Raw genomic sequence first — 19988 nt, 5'->3', positions numbered from 1 at the left:
ATTTTGATTTAAGATTGTTCTAGTCCCAACTGTTTTGTTCAGGTAACATCTTTCATAATCTCCCAATCTTCCCATCTCTTTAGTAGCTCTGTAGGATCTTCTCTTACTGTTCCAACCTTTAATCTCCATCTTCCTCTCAACCCTAGTCCCACGACTCAAATTTCCTATACCTTTGTTTCTCTCGACATGGAGCCTCTTTGCCATTCAGTAATTTATCTGCACATAATCCTCCCTCTTTCCTCCGTTTCTCATGGTTTTTACCTTTACCCAGACTCTGATTATCAAACCTGTCATTCATCCTATGTAATTAAATTCCTCCCTTGCACTCTTTCTTCTCTTCGGCCTCGCATCACTTTTCACAACATTCTCTATAAAATTTCTAAGCTTTAGCTTCGCCTTCATTTCAGCCAGAAAACATTGCTGTTCTTTTGCCTCTTTATCTTCGTTTTCTCTTTGCCCAGAGTTTACACCTTGCATATTTTGTCTGAATGCCCTGTAACCACACCTTCTATAGGATTGGCTTTAAAGAGATAATTGTTTTATGTTTTTTCCTGTTACAGTTGATTTCATGCTAGTTCTTTGGAAGAGGTCTTCATGCAACCTCAGATTGCTCTTATGTACTATTTTCTGACACCATCCAGAGGGAGTTGTGATTTATGAAAATAATGAAAAGAAACAGATCGAGTTTAGGATTCTGTGTTAGGTGTGGCATATAAATTAATAGAGAGTTTATAAATGTATTTTTTAAATTACTAAAAAATACAAAACCATTTAGTGGCTCAAACAAACTGATAGAACCAAAGTTTGTTCAAAATAAGTGGGGGGGAAAAAAAAACAAGACTAGTAAAAAGTAACTTACAAAACAATATTTCTTAACGATGACAAACACATTGATTATCCAAAAGTAAATCTAGACCATATGACATGTACCTATAAGTACAGGTACCCTCCTTCAAATGTGGGTGTTTATATCTAAAACACCGTGATCAAACATGATTGTCTGCAGCCTGCTGGATGCTTCTGACCAACTTATCAGCACCATCTGGGATTTATCCAAGTGATTTTGTAGTGTGCAGTTAAAGTCTCCACCCAGTATTTGTGTGTCTGGGGATTCGGATCCAGAATAGCTCCCTATAGGGTGGAACACAAGTCAGGGTTTTTGAATATGTAGGACTACTTTAATGGTCAGCTGACAAAGAATGTGAACTCTGAAGTTTAAATCCATTGCCACCAAAAGGACGAGTGTATGCCAGAGGGATTTGTTTGCTGAGCATGGGATTCAAACAGTCAAGGAAAGGACTATTAGAAACTTATTAGTTACTCATATCAGACTAAAAATGTTCAGATTAAAATCCAAATGTATTTTGTATACCTGAATGTTACTTGCAGAAGTCCAAGCTGACTGAACTGAAACATTCTCTTCACACAGATGCTCATGTTGTGACTCCATACACATTTTATTAGAATTTGGTTTCTTCTTTGGTTTTGACTTCACCTTTTGGATCAAAGGAAAAGATAAGCATGTAGCACACAACATAAATACCCGTTTAAAACTACACAAAATTGAAGCTCATAAGATCAACTTACCTCAGGTTTGACAGGGCATGCTTAGTAATTAGGTTTTTTTTTGAGTCAGTACTCAAATAACTGCAGTCTGTTTGTGTGCTATCGTAGAGTGGAATGCATGACTGGGGATAGAAGCGGAGTTCTTCAGTGAGACTTTTACCTGGTGTGTTTAATAGGGACCTCTGAGCTGGTGTGTTTGTGTGTGGGTGAAGTACAACAGCTGACTGCTATTAGCCTGCTGGATACTTATGTTTTGTGGTAGTGTAGTGTAGCTATTCTATCACACAGCCTGAACAAAGATAGCCAATGCTACAGTAAGCATTTAAATTTGTCTTCCAACGGTATGCATTGTGTGCTCTGTTCTTGATTTGTAAAGTTGTTGTCTGTAGTACATTGTCTGAAGGGCACTGCTTTTGCTGCTGGAGTTTGAGAGTGTGGCATAGAGGTGTAGTTTGAATTAACTTGTGTTTCTGCCGGTGTACTGAATGCATGGCTCTACGTCATGTCACTGGGACAAACCACTTAAACCAGAGGATATAGATGTGGCTCTCAACAATATCCTATTATTATAACAAGGATTACTAGGTCTTCAGAATCCCCGTGCCCCAGTTGTCTGTGTTGATTACCATAGATGTACAGTAGCGTTTCACTTCTAGCACTGATTCCTATAAAGAGTTGATAGGGCCATGATAAGTGACAACTGTGCAGGCCTTACCCTTAAGACTAGGGAACTGCGGTCGTTTATACACAATTTGTTCTTTATTTAAGTGGGGCAATATCACAAGTTTATAGTTCTTGAAACAACTTTAGATGAAAGTCCGATTAGGAGAAAAACAAAAGTTGATTGGCAGAATTGGGAAATAAACGCTGCAGTATTACCAAATTTGGTAATTCCTCAGGATTCTTCAGAACATATCGGTAATGAGGGACTAACAGTAAAAATCAGTCTGCTAACATCAGTTTTTATCAGAAATTCTGCAATCCATAAGGGACAGCTCCATATTATATTGTAATTCAGTATCCTAAATTTGCAAATTGCAAAAGAGCAAGTACTTTAGGCTCCACATTTACAGCCTCAGATTTAGAAATGCACATAATGAGGGAATTAGTGCTTCAAAAATGAAAGCAAGCCATCAACTCGTTCAGCTGTGCTTTTTACTAACTTTAAAGGTGACGAGAAACCTTAACCTGTCATACCGGGCATTTGTAAGGGCAGGTTCTGTATTTTCCATCACTAAAATCACATCTCTGTGTGTTTGTTTGTAATGGATTCTACAGTGAACATTTCTAAAGTGGAAAGAAAGAGCTACTGTCGGAGAATTCATTTTACTTTCTTCAAAGGTAGACTGTTTCCGAAGGGTTTTAAAGTTTTTACTATGTGACTAGTTATTCAATAGCAAACTGTGACTCCAGAACTCTCAACACATGGTATCAGTTTTTATTTAGTGTTCATCTCCACTGTGGTATGGTGACTATTTATTTTGACAGCAATGTTTCGTACTGCTGGGGTTAGTGGAGTTGTTTGGTGGCGGTGGAGGTGGTCGGGGGGGGGGGGTTGTGCAGAGGGTCTAGGCAGTAGGCTACATAGTGCATAGGTCTTGTAAATTCTTTCTTAACAGAAAAAATTATCTCTTGTACATAGTGGGCTCAATATACTCTATTGTGTAGACTGGGAGAATGGAAACCTCGTGTGCTTCCCAAGAGTACCTAAAATGCAAGTAGTGGGTAGAAGCATCATCTCTCCACAGGTCCCATTAAGGGAGACGATGTTGGGTAATGTCCTACTTTCCCTTCTTCGCAATGCTCAACCAAAAACAAGTCTTGCCCTGGGATTGTAGCTCAACCTCGATTCCAGTGCATAACTGCTTTCATGGTGTGTCCCCTAAAATATGCCTTCTCAAGGATTGCGTTTCTCCACATTACTAAACAGAAATAGTTTTAGAAGCAGTGCCCCTTAGAGAAGGGCAGCAAAATATGGACATTAGTCCCACATGTGCCAGCCTCAATAGACCTTCAAATGCACCCTGAACACAGAGGATCGGTTTTGGTCAAGGAACAAAAGGCTACAGCGTGGGAAGATGTACACGGCATGTCTTGATCTAGCCTTTACTGGGGTCAGAAATTACCCAATATCAGGGTCAATTTTTGATCAAGTAACAAAAATAAATGAATAAATAGATATGGAGAGGGGAACTTAGCTTTGTGTCATAAGGCATGCCTCACGCTGACTTTTAGGCATCTGCATTCAATACCTTTATGGGAAGGCAAATCAGGGATGCTACACCCTGATCAGCCAACCTCGCAGCCTGAAATAAACAGGATTTATACATCAGACAGAGGATCTTGACGCCTAGAAAACCTGCTCGGGTGTCCGATATAGAGTTGTCTCTTTTAAATAGTATGTCCTCTAGTTTGATCACTGTCTAAGTGGTCCTTGAAAAAAAATAATGCTCCCAACAACCTCTGCACATGAACAGCTCTGGTGGCTACTAGACTTCCACTGAAGACATAAGTAGCCGGGGCTCATCAACATCACCTACTCTGACAGGACGGTCAGGGAACTAGCATGGTAAGGCTTCTACATAGCTCCTGGGTTGACGTTGAAGGGGAGAAGCCTCCAACAAGGGCACTGGAGGTTCCTCAGACCCAGCTGGGAGGATATGACAGCCACATCTTCTGCACTTCTGAGGTAGTGTAGAGGACAGGGATGTTGCATCCTCCATAGAGTTACTCTCCATGCAATCTCAGTCAGGACATCTTTAACAGCAGCCTTTGAACTTTTTAGACTGTAAAGTCGTCAGTTGTTTGTTAAGCCTTTACTCTTCCTGTAAGGTCACATATGTCATGCGTGAAGCCACATCAGTGTTGCCACGAGACCCAAGCAGGGAAAACGAATTACATGAATTGTACAGACATGAGCAATGATTTGGAGAGGGAGGGCGTCCTATTTGAACAGCTATCTATAACTGGTTTTCAGGTTTTAGACTGTCACCATAAGGCCGTGGCAATTTTTTTTAATTTCTGGGAATTTCTAGGACAATAAGATACCTTGGAAGCAGCACATACTTTAGTAGCAAAATAGGTAAGCAATTAAACATGGCAGTCAAGTACAGCATCTATAAGTGCAAAAACGTGTTACGGTGCTAGGTAACAATGCAAATCGTTAATTTAAGCCAACTATACTACTGCATAAACATCCACAAACATCCCAGACACCTCCACTCACCGGGGCTACTACTCGCAACCCCCAACCCCACACCCCTGGCATATGCAGAACCAGATCATGTGGTTACACCTTCTCCTACCTTGCTCCTAAACCCATAAGCAACTTGCCATGCACACCAAAGTCTCACTCTCAGTTCTTGAACTCCACAAGAAACTGAAGACCTGGCTCTCCACCTAACCCAGACCCTGGATTAGCCCATTCAGCTCTTCCTTCACCGTCAGGATACACTCCTGGGTGAGCTGTGTGCTACTCAAATACACATAACTATATACAAATACCTTATGTAGATTTGTCAACTCTTTATGTTTTTTCAAAACGAAGTTGATGATGTCACAAACAATATGTATCTTCCTTTCAGCAAATCCACATTGAAGAAACTGTTGTTTCGTTAACACTGGTTTGTAATTGAATTGATCACGAAGAACCTGTTATATGTGAAATGAAAAATTACATCTTCAACTTAAAAACATTTTAAGGCTATAGATATTTTTTAAAGGAGAGAAACAGCTTTTTGGAGTTGGTAAGATGGTTGTTGCTGTAAACCTTATTTAAATATGAACAGTATAAATTTAAATATTAATTTACCACTTGTATGTTAAACGTTCACCTTCACCAAAGGTGACTGAAATAGTTTGAAAAAACATAGCAGTGCCTTGATAACAAGATGACAGATTAATCATTACAATGCAAAACAGTACAAGTTCTAAAAAACTAATTGGGATCTTCAACAAAAATCCAACCTGGGTTATTACAAGCCAAAGAAAGTAAATTGACAAACATTCTAGAGTAATAGAAGATAATGTGAAGGAAACGTTTGCCCTGGCAAACAGAAACACACAATTGGAGTGAATGATCAAATGTTTAAAAGCTTCTTACAAAAATTTCATTTGGAAAAGTAAATAAATAAAATACATATTCTTGTTTAGCAAAATAATGTCTAAAAAGAAATGCAGTACACATAAGGATTCACTAGTATGACGGTACCAACAGCATTCAAAAGGGAATGGAGAAGGGAGAAGACTTCTAACTGAAAAGTCACAGCAAATATGGTTGTCACATAATATCGAAGTAAGAAAGAGGAAGGCCAGAGGAGTATGAGATCTCCATTTCTGGAGATGCAGCCAAGCCACTTGCATTTTGTAAGAGGACAACAGGTTTATTTTCTGAGGAAGGGAGGTTAGCTGCATCAGAATTATCCTCTATATGACCATTACCTTCCTCCATAGTGGACAACCTATAAAGCCAGTGCTTCCCAAACTTTTTAGAACCACAACCCAATTTTCAGAACAACAAACTTTTGCAGCCCACCTAGCTTTTAAATGGACATGAAGCAGTTTTTTTTTTTTTTTTTATGTAGCTAACGTATTGTGTGGTAGTGCTCTATAATTTACAAACAGCACATTTTCCATTAAAATGGCCACTAAATTTGCCAGGTCATAGAGTTTATTTATAAAACTATATAGCAGACCAAAACCCAAGAGTGGAAATTGGGTTCCAGTGATTATTTATCATGTGTGCATCACTAAGTAAAGTGTCTTGATTTGTTATGATCCTATTCTGTTTCCATCCTACTTCAATATTACAAATAACGTGCTTCATTTTTATGCTTATCTAACTGGTGAATTTGTACAGTTCATTTCAGGTATTTACATTTTGTTTTGTGTTGTAAATAAATGACATCTGATTGCCTTCCCTTCCACTTTACCTCTGATCCTACAGGATTGTCACATAATTCACTTTACTTTCTCCACCTGCAAAGCGAGAGCATTGCCATATTTAGCAAATTACTGAGCGGACTTTCTAATATCTTTGGTTTCTCAAATGAAGTGCCACCTTCACATTAAGACTGTGAAGTGACAGACATGCTGGAGACTAAGAATTAGAGAACACAAAGAAAAAGAATTTATATGCAAATCGAATTTCATTTTTGTGAGAAATACTGGGTGAATTCTCAAAGGTACCTTATTCCTATGGAATACTGTACAAGGCTTGTAAGAACACATTGTCTCACTAACTCTAAATGCCTTGGTTACATTAAATATAAAGGCTACCTACTAAGGCAGGCATTAAGGGTCTAATCTGTTCATGGATTTGAAAGGACTATATACATGTTTTATGGAGCAAGGTACTGAAAACTTGACCCTGCATGCAGGTTCCTATAATATTAATATTGTTAACAACTCTTTCGTGTCCCAGGGGTGTTAACTTAACTGAGCTAAAAATATTTCTATCAGATGTTGGTGGTGACGGCTTCACTATGAAGACGAGAGTGGCTAGGGATAAGTTCAAATAAACGGATTACAGTCTCCTGCTCAATTTAGTATTGACTGAATGTTAAACTATAGATGATTCATCATTCTAACATAGATTTCACCATCTAAGATCAATAGGAATACATTTCTTTGTTGCTAGGCAATCGTGCAACAATGTTGCTTCAGTTGTAATTTTTCATCTAGGGAACTTAAGGTTCATGATATTTACTGGACAAACTATACTGGTTGCCAAGCTCCAGGACCATTTCCCATGAATTGCCTTCGGTGGGGGAAAATAGCTAGGGGTCCTGGCGCATTGCACAGTCCAGCTTGACTTTGGCGTGCCCACTGTGCACGTCCGTGGCATGAGCAGCTTATAGCTGAGCAAAGAGGAAGGCTGCCAAGTCTGCCCAACTACTAGAGCGCTAACAAAGAAAACGGAGTCTCAGTGGAGGTGTAGATAAGAAGTAAAAATGGTGGTTCCTCGAAAAAGTGCAGGTATTATTAACACCAGCAAATATGTGCAAATATGCTTTTACTAAACACAAAACACAAACACAACACTTAGTGACGTAAAAACGCTTCAAATGCTTAAAACTAGATTACCCACGAAAAGTACAAATATGTAAAAAATGTAAACTATTTCAAGCCACAGCACTAGTGAGTATTTTTCAGTTGGCACACATTTAATAACATCAAGACAAATGGGCTGTCACTGACTGGTGCGAGTCTGTAGCATGAGCAGCTTATTTCTGAGCAAAGAGCGGGGGAAAGAGGAGGAAGGCTGACATGTCTGCCCAACCACTAGAGACGCCATATTCTCTGTTGGTGCTCAGTGGTGGTGCAGATAAGGAGTAAAAATAGAGGTTTCTCATAAATGTGCTTGTATTAATAACACAAGCAATTATGTACAAATATGCTTTTACCAAACACAGAGAAGAACACAAACACAACACTAAGTGAATTAAAAACTTTTAAAACTAGATTCCCACGAAAAGTACAGAAATGTAAAAAATTTCAAGCCCCAGCAGTATAGAGCAGTCACAGATTCAATTACAACAAGAGAAATGGGCTGTCACTGACCGCTTGTCCGCGACCCAATAGGCCTTTCTCCACTGACATTCAGCAGTCCTCACGCTGAGCTTAAGATGCTTTAAGGGACTAACAGAACCGTGAATTATAATATTCTGGTTCCTCTTGACTGCTTTTTCCTAACTGGAATTAATTCCTCAAGAATCTTACTCATGTTATTCATAAGGGAGCATAAAATGCTATCAGCATTGCTGTCTTTAAACAACCTGTTGCTTCGGTCCAGGAGGATCTCTGTTATCATAATGATGTTGAGGGAGGCCCATCTAGGAAATAGGAGGTGGATGGGTGTGGAGCGAGAAGAAGGCTTTCCATTAAGGGTATGCTAACCTAAGTGAGACAGTGGTTTGACCATGCTAATGGCTTTACATTCATATGACTGTCAAGGTATACTACCTTATAAACCGCTTCAATAAATCTCAGATCACTTTTTGCAGTAAGCTCTGTATCAGAAGCAACCAGAATTTCTGCAATATTGGACGAGTAAGATGTGAAGGCATAACTGATAATAGGCAAGGATGCTGCTGGATCACCATTGATTAAGCTGTTGGGGGGAAAAAGCACAATAACGTTAGATCAAACCATGGAGTAATTAAAATACTAGTCGAGGTGTGGTTGTGTATACAGTAGTGAAGCACAGATCACTGGCAACAGCAATATCTATTTTCAATGTTATTCAATTTTTTTTCTAACATTTTAAAGGCAAACTGTAGTGAATTTAGGCTTCAGGTAAACTGAAAAACAATGTGTGTGCTGCAGATAAACTGATCATATATGTAAAGTACATATTAAACTTTAAAGATGATGATGAAAATATAACTACCTTAAGAGCAGGTACTACAATCAATATGAGACTGTCATGATTCTCAGTTTCTTTGTCTTATCCAGAGGATGAGGTAAAACATTCTTTGCTCACTATACCAAGCCTGAGCATGGTTTAGAAATAAATTCTCTCTGCATAATCCTCTTTCACACCTATTGGAAGATTCATAGTAGGATATGAAGGCAAAAAACAGCACCCCTTGCTTTAACTTAACATGAATTTGATTCCAGGTGGGGGCTAGGCATACATGGTAAAGATGTTCAAAGCCAGTTAGCAAGGAGCAATTGGTATTGTTTAGGGAGCAGGAATTTACCTAGGAGAGTGGATGATTATTTGGAATTTCCCAAAGTAAACTAACAGACTGAAGGATACATTTTGTTTTCCTCTTCTGTCCCTATCAGAGATTCAGTACTTAAAATTCCAAAACAGAGCTCGTTTAAACAATGAACATTTAAATATAGTAATACAAAAATGATGATACACATATTTCAGGATAATGACTTCAAAAAATCAAAAACAATGGAAAACAGGCGGGAGGATTGTCTGAATCTGAATGTGAAGGGCTTTAAAAGGGGGCTCGTAGTTAAACTACGATGCAGTGCACCCCTAAAATAAAGAAAGCTCAGAGGCAATTAAAATCTGCTATCACTATAACATCACATTTATAAAAGCAAGTGTGTTGCCATAACAATATATATATATATATATATATAGATATAGATATATTTTTAACAGGTGTTTGAGGGTATAAGGGTGAAGGCCCATTACAGACAGTAGCAAATAAACTCTTGCAAAGACTCCTGGCAGTTTCCCAATCTGCTCCCTCATTTATGTGTTGTTCAGAGGTGGGCCTAACTCCTATAGAGGACAGGATAAAGCTGAAATTCCTGTTTTGGCTTAAGATTTGGGGAACTATAGGAAGACAACTTTCAAAAGATGTGCTGGAAGACTGCCTCTCCCAGGACAATGTTTTGGCGATCTCTTGGATTAAATATATTTTAAAAAGGCATTATAGATTTAAATTTTCCAGAACTTTGCTCTAAACTGGCCACCATAAGGGAAAATGCTGTGTCTCAGGTCAAAGTGGCTTTCGAGGAAAGACAGGGAAGTCTTCATCAGAAATGTTTTGATAAACTCTACTGTAGCACTAACTACAGTCTAATCAAAACATTGCTGGGCTGTGAGTATTGTTATCAATTTTTAACATGAATCATAGATCTTATCTTACAATGTTTGTTTTTAATATACTCCACTTTTTGGTGGATTTCCTAAGGATGTTGATTGGAGTACAACTTTGCAAAGTTGTCCCTGTGACTATGCTTCCAAACAAAACACTTTGCACTTTATTTTGTCAACTATACTCTCATCCCAGGAAGAGGTTTTTGACCCAAATCTTAGTATATCTAAGATAACATCTAAAAGGAAGGTGCTTATCTTTTTGCAAAAACAGATCTTTGTACTGCAGTAGCAAACTTTGTTCAATGTGCACTGAGAATAAGAAATAGGTATGGGGCACTTTAATAACATTTTTTCATCGCATCTTGATTGTTTTTACATATGTGTGGCTGTTGATCGTTTTTGATAAATGAAAAAAGATCAGGATGGCACTTGGGACTTTCAACCTTTCACGGCTGTTTATGATTTTCTGGACAGCCCGAAAAGGAAATTGTGGCAAATCCTGAAAACATAAGGACAAAGTAAATGCATGACCCCTGACTAAGGATAAGTACTATAAATGTTTTTTTTTTTTTTGTTTTTTTTACAAGCATTTTATTTATGCATTTAACTATGCAAAATTAATAAATACATTTTAAGGATCCATTTAAGAACAATCAGGACCATACCCCAAAAACTGTGGTTTATTGCTCCTTACCCGGAATAATTCACGTCTCTAGGATAATTTAGCAAACGAAGGCCTTGCTCTAACTTCCGTAAACATCCCTTAATGTCCCCTGTTGCCATTTTACCTTTTCCAAAAAGGGTTAGTTATGGAAGTTTCGATTTCTTCACCTACAAAACAAACAAACAAAAAATGTTTAAATATTTATCAATAAATAAAACTAAAAAAAACAAGTGTACCATTTCAGAAAATGCTCTTGCTTCCAAATACTTATATTTTTATACCAATCTATACAGCAAGCGCGCAGCTACTGTTAAGCTTTTTGCAGGATGATAGACGATCCTCAGAAAACAAATGCCATCCACCCGACAGTAAAATTGTGGGTTACGCGCTGAAACAGAGTGTCTCGTTTCATAAGCTTCCATGACAAATGGGGAAACTTGGTAGGCGACTGGGTTATTAATTATTAATGCAGCAAACTGAAAAACACCTCACTAAAACAGAGAAAGCCAGAGGACAAACTCTATTATAACTTCTTGCAAAAAGAATGCAGATGGCATTAAAACACTGATTCTACATTAGGAATAGTGAGCAAAAGCATCAATTTAAAAACATGGATATTTATTACGGAAGAAGTTCAGTTACTTTCTTTTAAATATAATTCTGAAGGACTCACACTTTTTAAATTAATGTGCTTGTTTTGATGTAGTCTGACTAGGTTAAGATAGTCAATCTATCTGTGTAGGAAGTTGGCTCTGTATGTGCTATTTCAAAGTAAGGAATAGCATGCACAGAGTCCAAGGGTTCCCCTTAGAGGTAAAATAGTGGTAAAAATAGATAATACTAATGCTCTATTTTGTGGTAGTGTGGTCGAGCAGTAGGCTTATCCAAGGAGTAGTGTTAAGCATTTGTTGTACATACACACAGCAATAAATGAGGTACACACACTCAGAGACAAATCCAGCCAATAGGTTTTTATATAGAAAAATATCTTTTCTTAGTTTATTTTAAGAACCACAGGTTCAAATTCTACATGTAATATCTCATTCGAAAGGTATTGCAGGTAAGTACTTTAGGAACTTCAAATCATCAAAATTGCATGTATACTTTTCAAGTTATTCACAAATAGCTGTTTTAAAAGTGGACACAGTGCAATTTTCACAGTTCCTAGGGGAGGTAAGTATTTGTTAGGTTAACCAGGTAAGTAAGACACTTACAGGGCTTAGTTCTTGGTCCAAGGTAGCCCACCGTTGGGGGTTCAGAGCAACCCCAAAGTCACCACACCAGCAGCTCAGGGCCGGTCAGGTGCAGAGTTCAAAGTGGTGCCCAAAACACATAGGCTAGAATGGAGAGGAGGGGGTGCCCCGGTTCCGGTCTGCTTGCAGGTAAGTACCCGCGTCTTCGGAGGGCAGACCAGGGGGGTTTTGTAGGGCACCGCGGGGGACACAAGTCCACACAGAAATTTCACCCTCAGCAGCGCGGGGGCGGCCGGGTGCAGTGTAGAAACAAGCGTCGGGTTTGTAATGTTAGTCTATGAGAGATCTCGGGATCTCTTCAGCGCTGCAGGCAGGCAAGGGGGGGATTCCTCGGGGAAACCTCCACTTGGGCAAGGGAGAGGGACTCCTGGGGGTCACTTCTCCAGTGAAAGTCCGGTCCTTCAGGTCCTGGGGGCTGCGGGTGCAGGGTCTCTCCCAGGCGTCGGGACTTTAGGTTCAAAGAGTCGCGGTCAGGGGAAGCCTCGGGATTCCCTTTGCAGGCGGCGCTGTGGGGGCTCAGGGGGGACAGGTTTTGGTACTCACAGTATCAGAGTAGTCCTGGGGTCCCTCCTGAGGTGTTGGATCGCCACCAGCCGAGTCGGGGTCGCCGGGTGCAGTGTTGCAAGTCTCACGCTTCTTGCGGGGAGCTTGCAGGGTTCTTTAAAGTTGCTGGAAACAAAGTTGCAGCTTTTCTTGGAGCAGGTCCGCTGTCCTCGGGAGTTTCTTGTCTTTTCGAAGCAGGGGCAGTCCTCAGAGGATGTCGAGGTCGCTGGTCCCTTTGGAAGGCGTCGCTGGAGCAGGATCTTTGGAAGGCAGGAGACAGGCCGGTGAGTTTCTGGAGCCAAGGCAGTTGTCGTCTTCTGGTCTTCCGCTGCAGGGGTTTTCAGCTGGGCAGTCCTTCTTCTTGTAGTTGCAGGAATCTAATTTTCGAGGGTTCAGGGTAGCCCTTAAATACTAAATTTAAGGGCGTGTTTAGGTCTGGGGGGTTAGTAGCCAATGGCTACTAGCCCTGAGGGTGGGTACACCCTCTTTGTGCCTCCTCCCAAGGGGAGGGGGTCACAATCCTAACCCTATTGGGGGAATCCTCCATCTGCAAGATGGAGGATTTCTAAAAGTTAGAGTCACCTCAGCTCAGGACACCTTAGGGGCTGTCCTGACTGGCCAGTGACTCCTCCTTGTTTTTCTCATTATTTTCTCCGGCCTTGCCGCCAAAAGTGGGGCCTGGCCGGAGGGGGCGGGCAACTCCACTAGCTGGAGTGTCCTGCGGGGTTGGCACAAAGGAGGTGAGCCTTTGAGGCTCACCGCCAGGTGTGACAATTCCTGCCTGGGAGAGGTGTTAGCATCTCCACCCAGTGCAGGCTTTGTTACTGGCCTCAGAGTGACAAAGGCACTCTCCCCATGGGGCCAGCAACATGTCTCGGTTTGTGGCAGGCTGCTAAAACTAGTCAGCCTACACAGATAGTCGGTTAAGTTTCAGGAGGCACCTCTAAGGTGCCCTCTGTGGTGTATTTTACAATAAAATGTACACTGGCATCAGTGTGCATTTATTGTGCTGAGAAGTTTGATACCAAACTTCCCAGCTTTCAGTGTAGCCATTATGGTGCTGTGGAGTTCGTGTTTGACAGACTCCCAGACCATATACTCTTATGGCTACCCTGCACTTACAATGTCTAAGGTTTTGTTTAGACACTGTAGGGGTACCATGCTCATGCACTGGTACCCTCACCTATGGTATAGGGCACCCTGCCTTAGGGCTGTAAGGCCTGCTAGAGGGGTGTCTTACCTATACTGCATAGGCAGTGAGAGGCTGGCATGGCACCCTGAGGGGAGTGCCATGTCGACTTACTCGTTTTGTCCTCACTAGCACACACAAGCTGACAAGCAGTGTGTCTGTGCTGAGTGAGAGGTCTCCAGGGTGGCATAAGACATGCTGCAGCCCTTAGAGACCTTCCTTGGCATCAGGGCCCTTGGTACTAGAAGTACCAGTTACAAGGGACTTATCTGGATGCCAGGGTCTGCCAATTGTGGATACAAAAGTACAGGTTAGGGAAAGAACACTGGTGCTGGGGCCTGGTTAGCAGGCCTCAGCACACTTTCAATTGTAAACATAGCATCAGCAAAGGCAAAAAGTCAGGGGGCAACCATGCCAAGGAGGCATTTCCTTACACAACCCCCCCCCAAACGAAAGAGGATGAGACTAACCTTTCCCAAGAGAGTCTTCATTTTCTAAGTGGAAGAACCTGGAAAGGCCATCTGCATTGGCATGGGCAGTCCCAGGTCTGTGTTCCACTATAAAGTCCATTCCCTGTAGGGAGATGGACCACCTCAACAGTTTAGGATTTTCACCTTTCATTTGCATCAGCCATTTGAGAGGTCTGTGGTCAGTTTGAACTAGGAAGTGAGTCCCAAAGAGGTATGGTCTCAGCTTCTTCAGGGACCAAACCACAGCAAAGGCCTCCCTCTCAATGGCACTCCAACGCTGCTCCCTGGGGAGTAACCTCCTGCTAATGAAAGCAACAGGCTGGTCAAGGCCATCATCATTTGTTTGGGACAAAACTGCCCCTATCCTATGTTCAGAGGCATCAGTCTGCACAATGAACTGCTTAGAATAATCTGGAGCTTTTAGAACTGGTGCTGAGCACATTGCCTGTTTCAGGGTGTCAAAGGCCTGTTGGCATTCCACAGTCCAGTTTACTTTCTTGGGCATTTTCTTGGAGGTGAGTTCAGTGAGGGCTGTCACAATGGATCCATATCCCTTCACAAACCTCCTGTAATACCCAGTCAAGCCAAGGAATGCCCTGACTTGAGTCTGGGTTTTTGGAGCTACCCAGTCCAGAATAGTCTGGATCTTGGGTTGGAGTGGCTGAACTTGGCCTCCACCTACAAGGTGTCCCAAGTAAACCACAGTTCCCTGCCCTATCTGGCATTTGGATGCCTTGATAGAGAGGCCTGCAGATTGCAGAGCCTTCAAAACCTTCCTCAGGTGGACCAGGTGATCCTGCCAGGTGGAGCTAAAGACAGCAATATCATCAAGATAAGCTGTGCTAAAGGACTCCAAGCCAGCAAGGACTTGATTCACCAACCTTTGGAAGGTGGCAGGGGCATTCTTTAAACCAAAGGGCATAACAGTAAACTGATAATGCCCATCAGGTGTGGAGAATGCTGTCTTTTCTTTTGCTCCAGGTGCCATTTTTATTTGCCAGTACCCTGCTGTCAAGTCAAAGGTACTTAGAAATTTGGCAGCACCTAATTTATCAATGAGCTCATCAGCTCTTGGAATTGGATGGGCATCTGTCTTGGTGACAGAATTGAGCCCTCTGTAGTCCACACAAAACCTCATCTCTTTCTTTCCATCTTTGGTGTGAGGTTTGGGGACTAAGACCACTGGGCTAGCCCAGGGGCTGTCAGAGCGCTCAATTACTCCCAATTCCAGCATCTTGTGGACTTCCACCTTGATGCTTTCCTTAACATGGTCAGACTGTCTAAAGATTTTGTTCTTGACAGGCATGCTGTCTCCTGTGTCCACATCATGGGTACACAGGTGTGTCTGACCAGGGGTTAAGGAGAAGAGTTCAGGAAACTGTTGTAGGACTCTCCTACAATCAGCTTGCTGTTGGCCAGAGAGGGTGTCTGAGTAGATCACTCCATCTACTGTCCCATCTTTTGGGTCTGATGACAGAAGATCAGGGAGAGGTTCACTCTCTGCCTCCTGATCCTCATCTGTTACCATCAACAGATTGACATCAGCCCTGTCGTGGAAGAGCTTAAGGCGGTTTACATGGATCACCCTCTTGGGGCTCCTGCTTGTGCCCAGGTCCACCAAGTAGGTGACCTGACTCTTCCTCTCTAGTACTGGGTAAGGGCCACTCCATTTGTCCTGGAGTGCCCTGGGAGCCACAGGCTCCAGAACCCAGACTTTCTGCCCTGGTTGGAACTCAACCAGTGCAGCCTTTTGGTCATACCAAAACTTCTGGAGCTGTTGGCTGGCCTCAAGGTTTTTGGTTGCCTTTTCCATGTACTCTGCCATTCTAGAGCGAAGGCCAAGTACATAGTCCACTATGTCCTGTTTAGGCTCATGGAGAGGTCTCTCCCAGCCTTCTTTAACAAGGGCAAGTGGTCCCCTTACAGGATGACCAAACAGAAGTTCAAAGGGTGAGAATCCTACTCCCTTCTGTGGTACCTCTCTGTAAGCGAAAAGCAGACATGGCAAGAGGACATCCCATCTCCTTTTGAGTTTTTCTGGGAGCCCCATGATCATGCCTTTTAATGTCTTGTTGAATCTCTCAACCAAGCCATTAGTTTGGGGATGGTATGGTGTAGTGAATTTATAAGTCACTCCACACTCATTCCACATGTGCTTTAGGTATGCTGACATGAAGTTGGTACCTCTGTCAGACACCACCTCCTTAGGGAAACCCACTCTGGTAAAGATACCAATGAGGGCCTTGGCTACTGCAGGGGCAGTAGTCGACCTAAGGGGAATAGCTTCAGGATACCTGGTAGCATGATCCACTACTACCAGGATATACATATTTCCTGAGGCTGTGGGAGGTTCTAGTGGACCAACTATGTCCACACCCACTCTTTCAAAGGGAACCCCCACCACTGGAAGTGGAATGAGGGGGGCCTTTGGATGCCCACCTGTCTTACCACTGGCTTGACAGGTGGGGCAGGAGAGGCAAAACTCCTTAACCATGTTGGACATATTGGGCCAGTAGAAGTGGTTGACTAACCTCTCCCACGTCTTGGTTTGTCCCAAATGTCCAGCAAGGGGAATGTCATGGGCCAATGTTAGGATGAACTTCCTGAACAGCTGAGGCACTACCACTCTCCTAGTGGCACCAGGTTTGGGGTCTCTGGCCTCAGTGTACAGGAGTCCATCTTCCCAATAGACCCTATGCGTTCCATTTTTCTTGCCTTTGGACTCTTCAGCAGCTTGCTGCCTAAGGCCTTCAAGAGAGGGACAGGTTTCTTGTCCCTTACACAGCTCCTCCCTTGAGGGTCCCCCTGGGCCTAAGAGCTCAACCTGATAAGGTTCAAGCTCCAAAGGCTCAGTTCCCTCAGAGGGCAGAACTTCTTCCTGAGAAGAGAGGTTCCCTTTCTTTTGCTGTGTTGTAGTTGGTTTCCCAACTGACTTTCCTGTTCTCTTGGTAGGCTGGGCCATTCTTCCAGACTCCAGCTCTACTTGTTCACCCTGTGCCTTGCATTGTGCTCTTGTTTTCACACACACCAGTTCAGGGATACCCAGCATTGCTGCATGGGTTTTTAGCTCTACCTCAGCCCATGCTGAGGACTCCAGGTCATTTCCAAGCAGACAGTCCACTGGGATATTTGAGGAGACCACCACCTGTTTCAGGCCATTGACCCCTCCCCATTCTAAAGTAACCATTGCCATGGGATGTACTTTTCTCTGATTGTCAGCGTTGGTGACTGTGTAAGTTTTTCCAGTCAGGTATTGGCCAGGGGAAACCAGTTTCTCTGTCACCATGGTGACACTGGCACCTGTATCCCTCAGGCCCTCTATTCTAGTCCCATTAATTAAGAGTTGCTGTCTGTATTTTTGCATGTTAGGCGGCCAGACAGCTAGTGTGGCTAAATCCACCCCACCCTCAGAAACTAGAGTAGCTTCAGTGTGGACCCTGATTTGCTCTGGGCACACTGTTGATCCCACTTGGAGACTAGCCATACCAGTGTTAACTGGATGGGAGTTTGGAGTGGAACCTTTCTTGGGACAGGCCTTGTCTCCAGTTTGGTGTCCATGCTGTTTACAGCTATGACACCAGGCCTTTTTGGGATCAAAGTTTTTACCCTTGTACCCATTGTTTTGTGAAGAGGCTCTGGGCCCACCCTCCTGTGCAGGTTTTTGGGGGCCTGTAGAAGACTCTTTACTATTTTTAGTTTTGGTTGTCTCATCACCCTTCCCCTGGGGAGTCTTTGTGACCCCTTTCTTTTGGTCACCCCCTGTTGAAGTCTTGGACACCCTTGTCTTGACCCAATGGTCCGCCTTCTTTCCCAATTCTTGGGGAGAAATTGGTCCTAGGTCTACCAGATGCTGATGCAGTTTATCATTGAAACAATTACTCAATAGGTGTTCTTTCACAAATAAATTGTACAGCCCATCATAATTACTTACACCACTGCCTTGAATCCAACCATCTAGTGTTTTCACTGAGTAGTCAACAAAGTCAACCCAGGTCTGGCTCGAGGATTTTTGAGCCCCCCTGAACCTAATCCTGTACTCCTCAGTGGAGAATCCAAAGCCCTCAATCAGGGTACCCTTCATGAGGTCATAAGATTCTGCATCTTTTCCAGAGAGTGTGAGGAGTCTATCCCTACACTTTCCAGTGAACATTTCCCAAAGGAGAGCACCCCAGTGAGATCTGTTCACTTTTCTGGTTACACAAGCCCTCTCAAAAGCTGTGAACCACTTGGTGATGTCATCACCATCTTCAAATTTTGTCACAATCCCTTTGGGGATTTTTAACATGTCAGGAGAATCTCTGACCCTATTTATATTGCTGCCACCATTGATGGGTCCTAGGCCCATCTCTTGTCTTTCCCTTTCTATGGCTAGGAGCTGTCTCTCTAAAGCCAATCTTTTGGCCATCCTGGCTAACAGGAGGTCATCTTCACTGAGAGCATCCTCAGTGATTTCAGAAATGTGGGACCCTCCTGTGAGGGACTCACTATTTCTGACTAACACAGTTGGAGACAGGACTTGAGGGGTCCTGTTCTCCCTATTTAGGACTGGAGGAGGGACATTGGCCTCCAAGTCACTAATTTCTTCCTCTGTGATGTCATCATCAGAGGGGTTGGCTTTTTCAAACTCTGCCAACAGCTCCTGGAGCTGAATTTTGGTAGGTCTGGAGCCAATGGTTATTTTCTTTATATTACAGAGAGACCTTAGCTCCCTCATCTTAAGATGGAGGTAAGGTGTGGTGTCGAGTTCCACCACCTGCATCTCTGTATCAGACATTATTCTGCTAAGAGTTGGAATACTTTTTAAAGAATCTAAAACTGTTTCTAGAATCTAATTTCAAACTTTTAACAAACTTTTAACTCTAAAAGACAATGCTAAACAGGGACTTAACACACAAGGCCCTAGCAGGACTTTTAAGAATTTAGAAAAATTTCAAATTGCAAAAATGAATTTCTAATGACAATTTTGGAATTTGTCGTGTGATCAGGTATTGGCTGAGTAGTCCAGCAAATGCAAAGTCTTGTACCCCACCGCTGATCCACCAATGTAGGAAGTTGGCTCTGTATGTGCTATTTCAAAGTAAGGAATAGCATGCACAGAGTCCAAGGGTTCCCCTTAGAGGTAAAATAGTGGTAAAAATAGATAATACTAATGCTCTATTTTGTGGTAGTGTGGTCGAGCAGTAGGCTTATCCAAGGAGTAGTGTTAAGCATTTGTTGTACATACACACAGACAATAAATGAGGTACACACACTCAGAGACAAATCCAGCCAATAGGTTTTTATATAGAAAAATATCTTTTCTTAGTTTATTTTAAGAACCACAGGTTCAAATTCTACATGTAATATCTCATTCGAAAGGTATTGCAGGTAAGTACTTTAGGAACTTCAAATCATCAAAATTGCATGTATACTTTTCAAGTTATTCACAAATAGCTGTTTTAAAAGTGGACACTTAGTGCAATTTTCACAGTTCCTAGGGGAGGTAAGTATTTGTTAGGTTAACCAGGTAAGTAAGACACTTACAGGGCTTAGTTCTTGGTCCAAGGTAGCCCACCGTTGGGGGTTCAGAGCAACCCCAAAGTCACCACACCAGCAGCTCAGGGCCGGTCAGGTGCAGAGTTCAAAGTGGTGCCCAAAACACATAGGCTAGAATGGAGAGGAGGGGGTGCCCCGGTTCCGGTCTGCTTGCAGGTAAGTACCCGCGTCTTCGGAGGGCAGACCAGGGGGGTTTTGT

At 42.5% G+C, this 19988-nt stretch overlaps 1 protein-coding gene across 5 annotated transcripts in view; it reads right to left on the bottom strand.

Annotated features, from left to right (window-relative positions):
• Positions 1-19988, bottom strand: part of CEP44 (centrosomal protein 44) — an 81851-nt gene that overhangs the window by 53737 nt on the left and 8126 nt on the right. For all 5 annotated transcript variants that reach the window (XM_069244522.1, XM_069244513.1, XM_069244505.1 and 2 more), the window contains 4 exons: positions 10830-10966; positions 8530-8677; positions 5071-5217; positions 1373-1495 (listed from right to left, as the gene is read on the bottom strand). In XM_069244522.1, the coding sequence (XP_069100623.1) occupies positions 1373-1495; positions 5071-5217; positions 8530-8677; positions 10830-10918 (507 nt within the window). In that variant the 5' untranslated portion in view covers positions 10919-10966. The remainder of the gene's footprint in view (positions 1-1372; positions 1496-5070; positions 5218-8529; positions 8678-10829; positions 10967-19988) is intronic.

Source organism: Pleurodeles waltl, chromosome 1_2, assembly GCF_031143425.1.
Source record: "Pleurodeles waltl isolate 20211129_DDA chromosome 1_2, aPleWal1.hap1.20221129, whole genome shotgun sequence".
Lineage (NCBI taxonomy): Eukaryota > Metazoa > Chordata > Amphibia > Caudata > Salamandridae > Pleurodeles > Pleurodeles waltl.
Note: the sequence above shows the minus strand (reverse complement) of the source record. Positions and strands in the feature narration are given on the sequence as shown.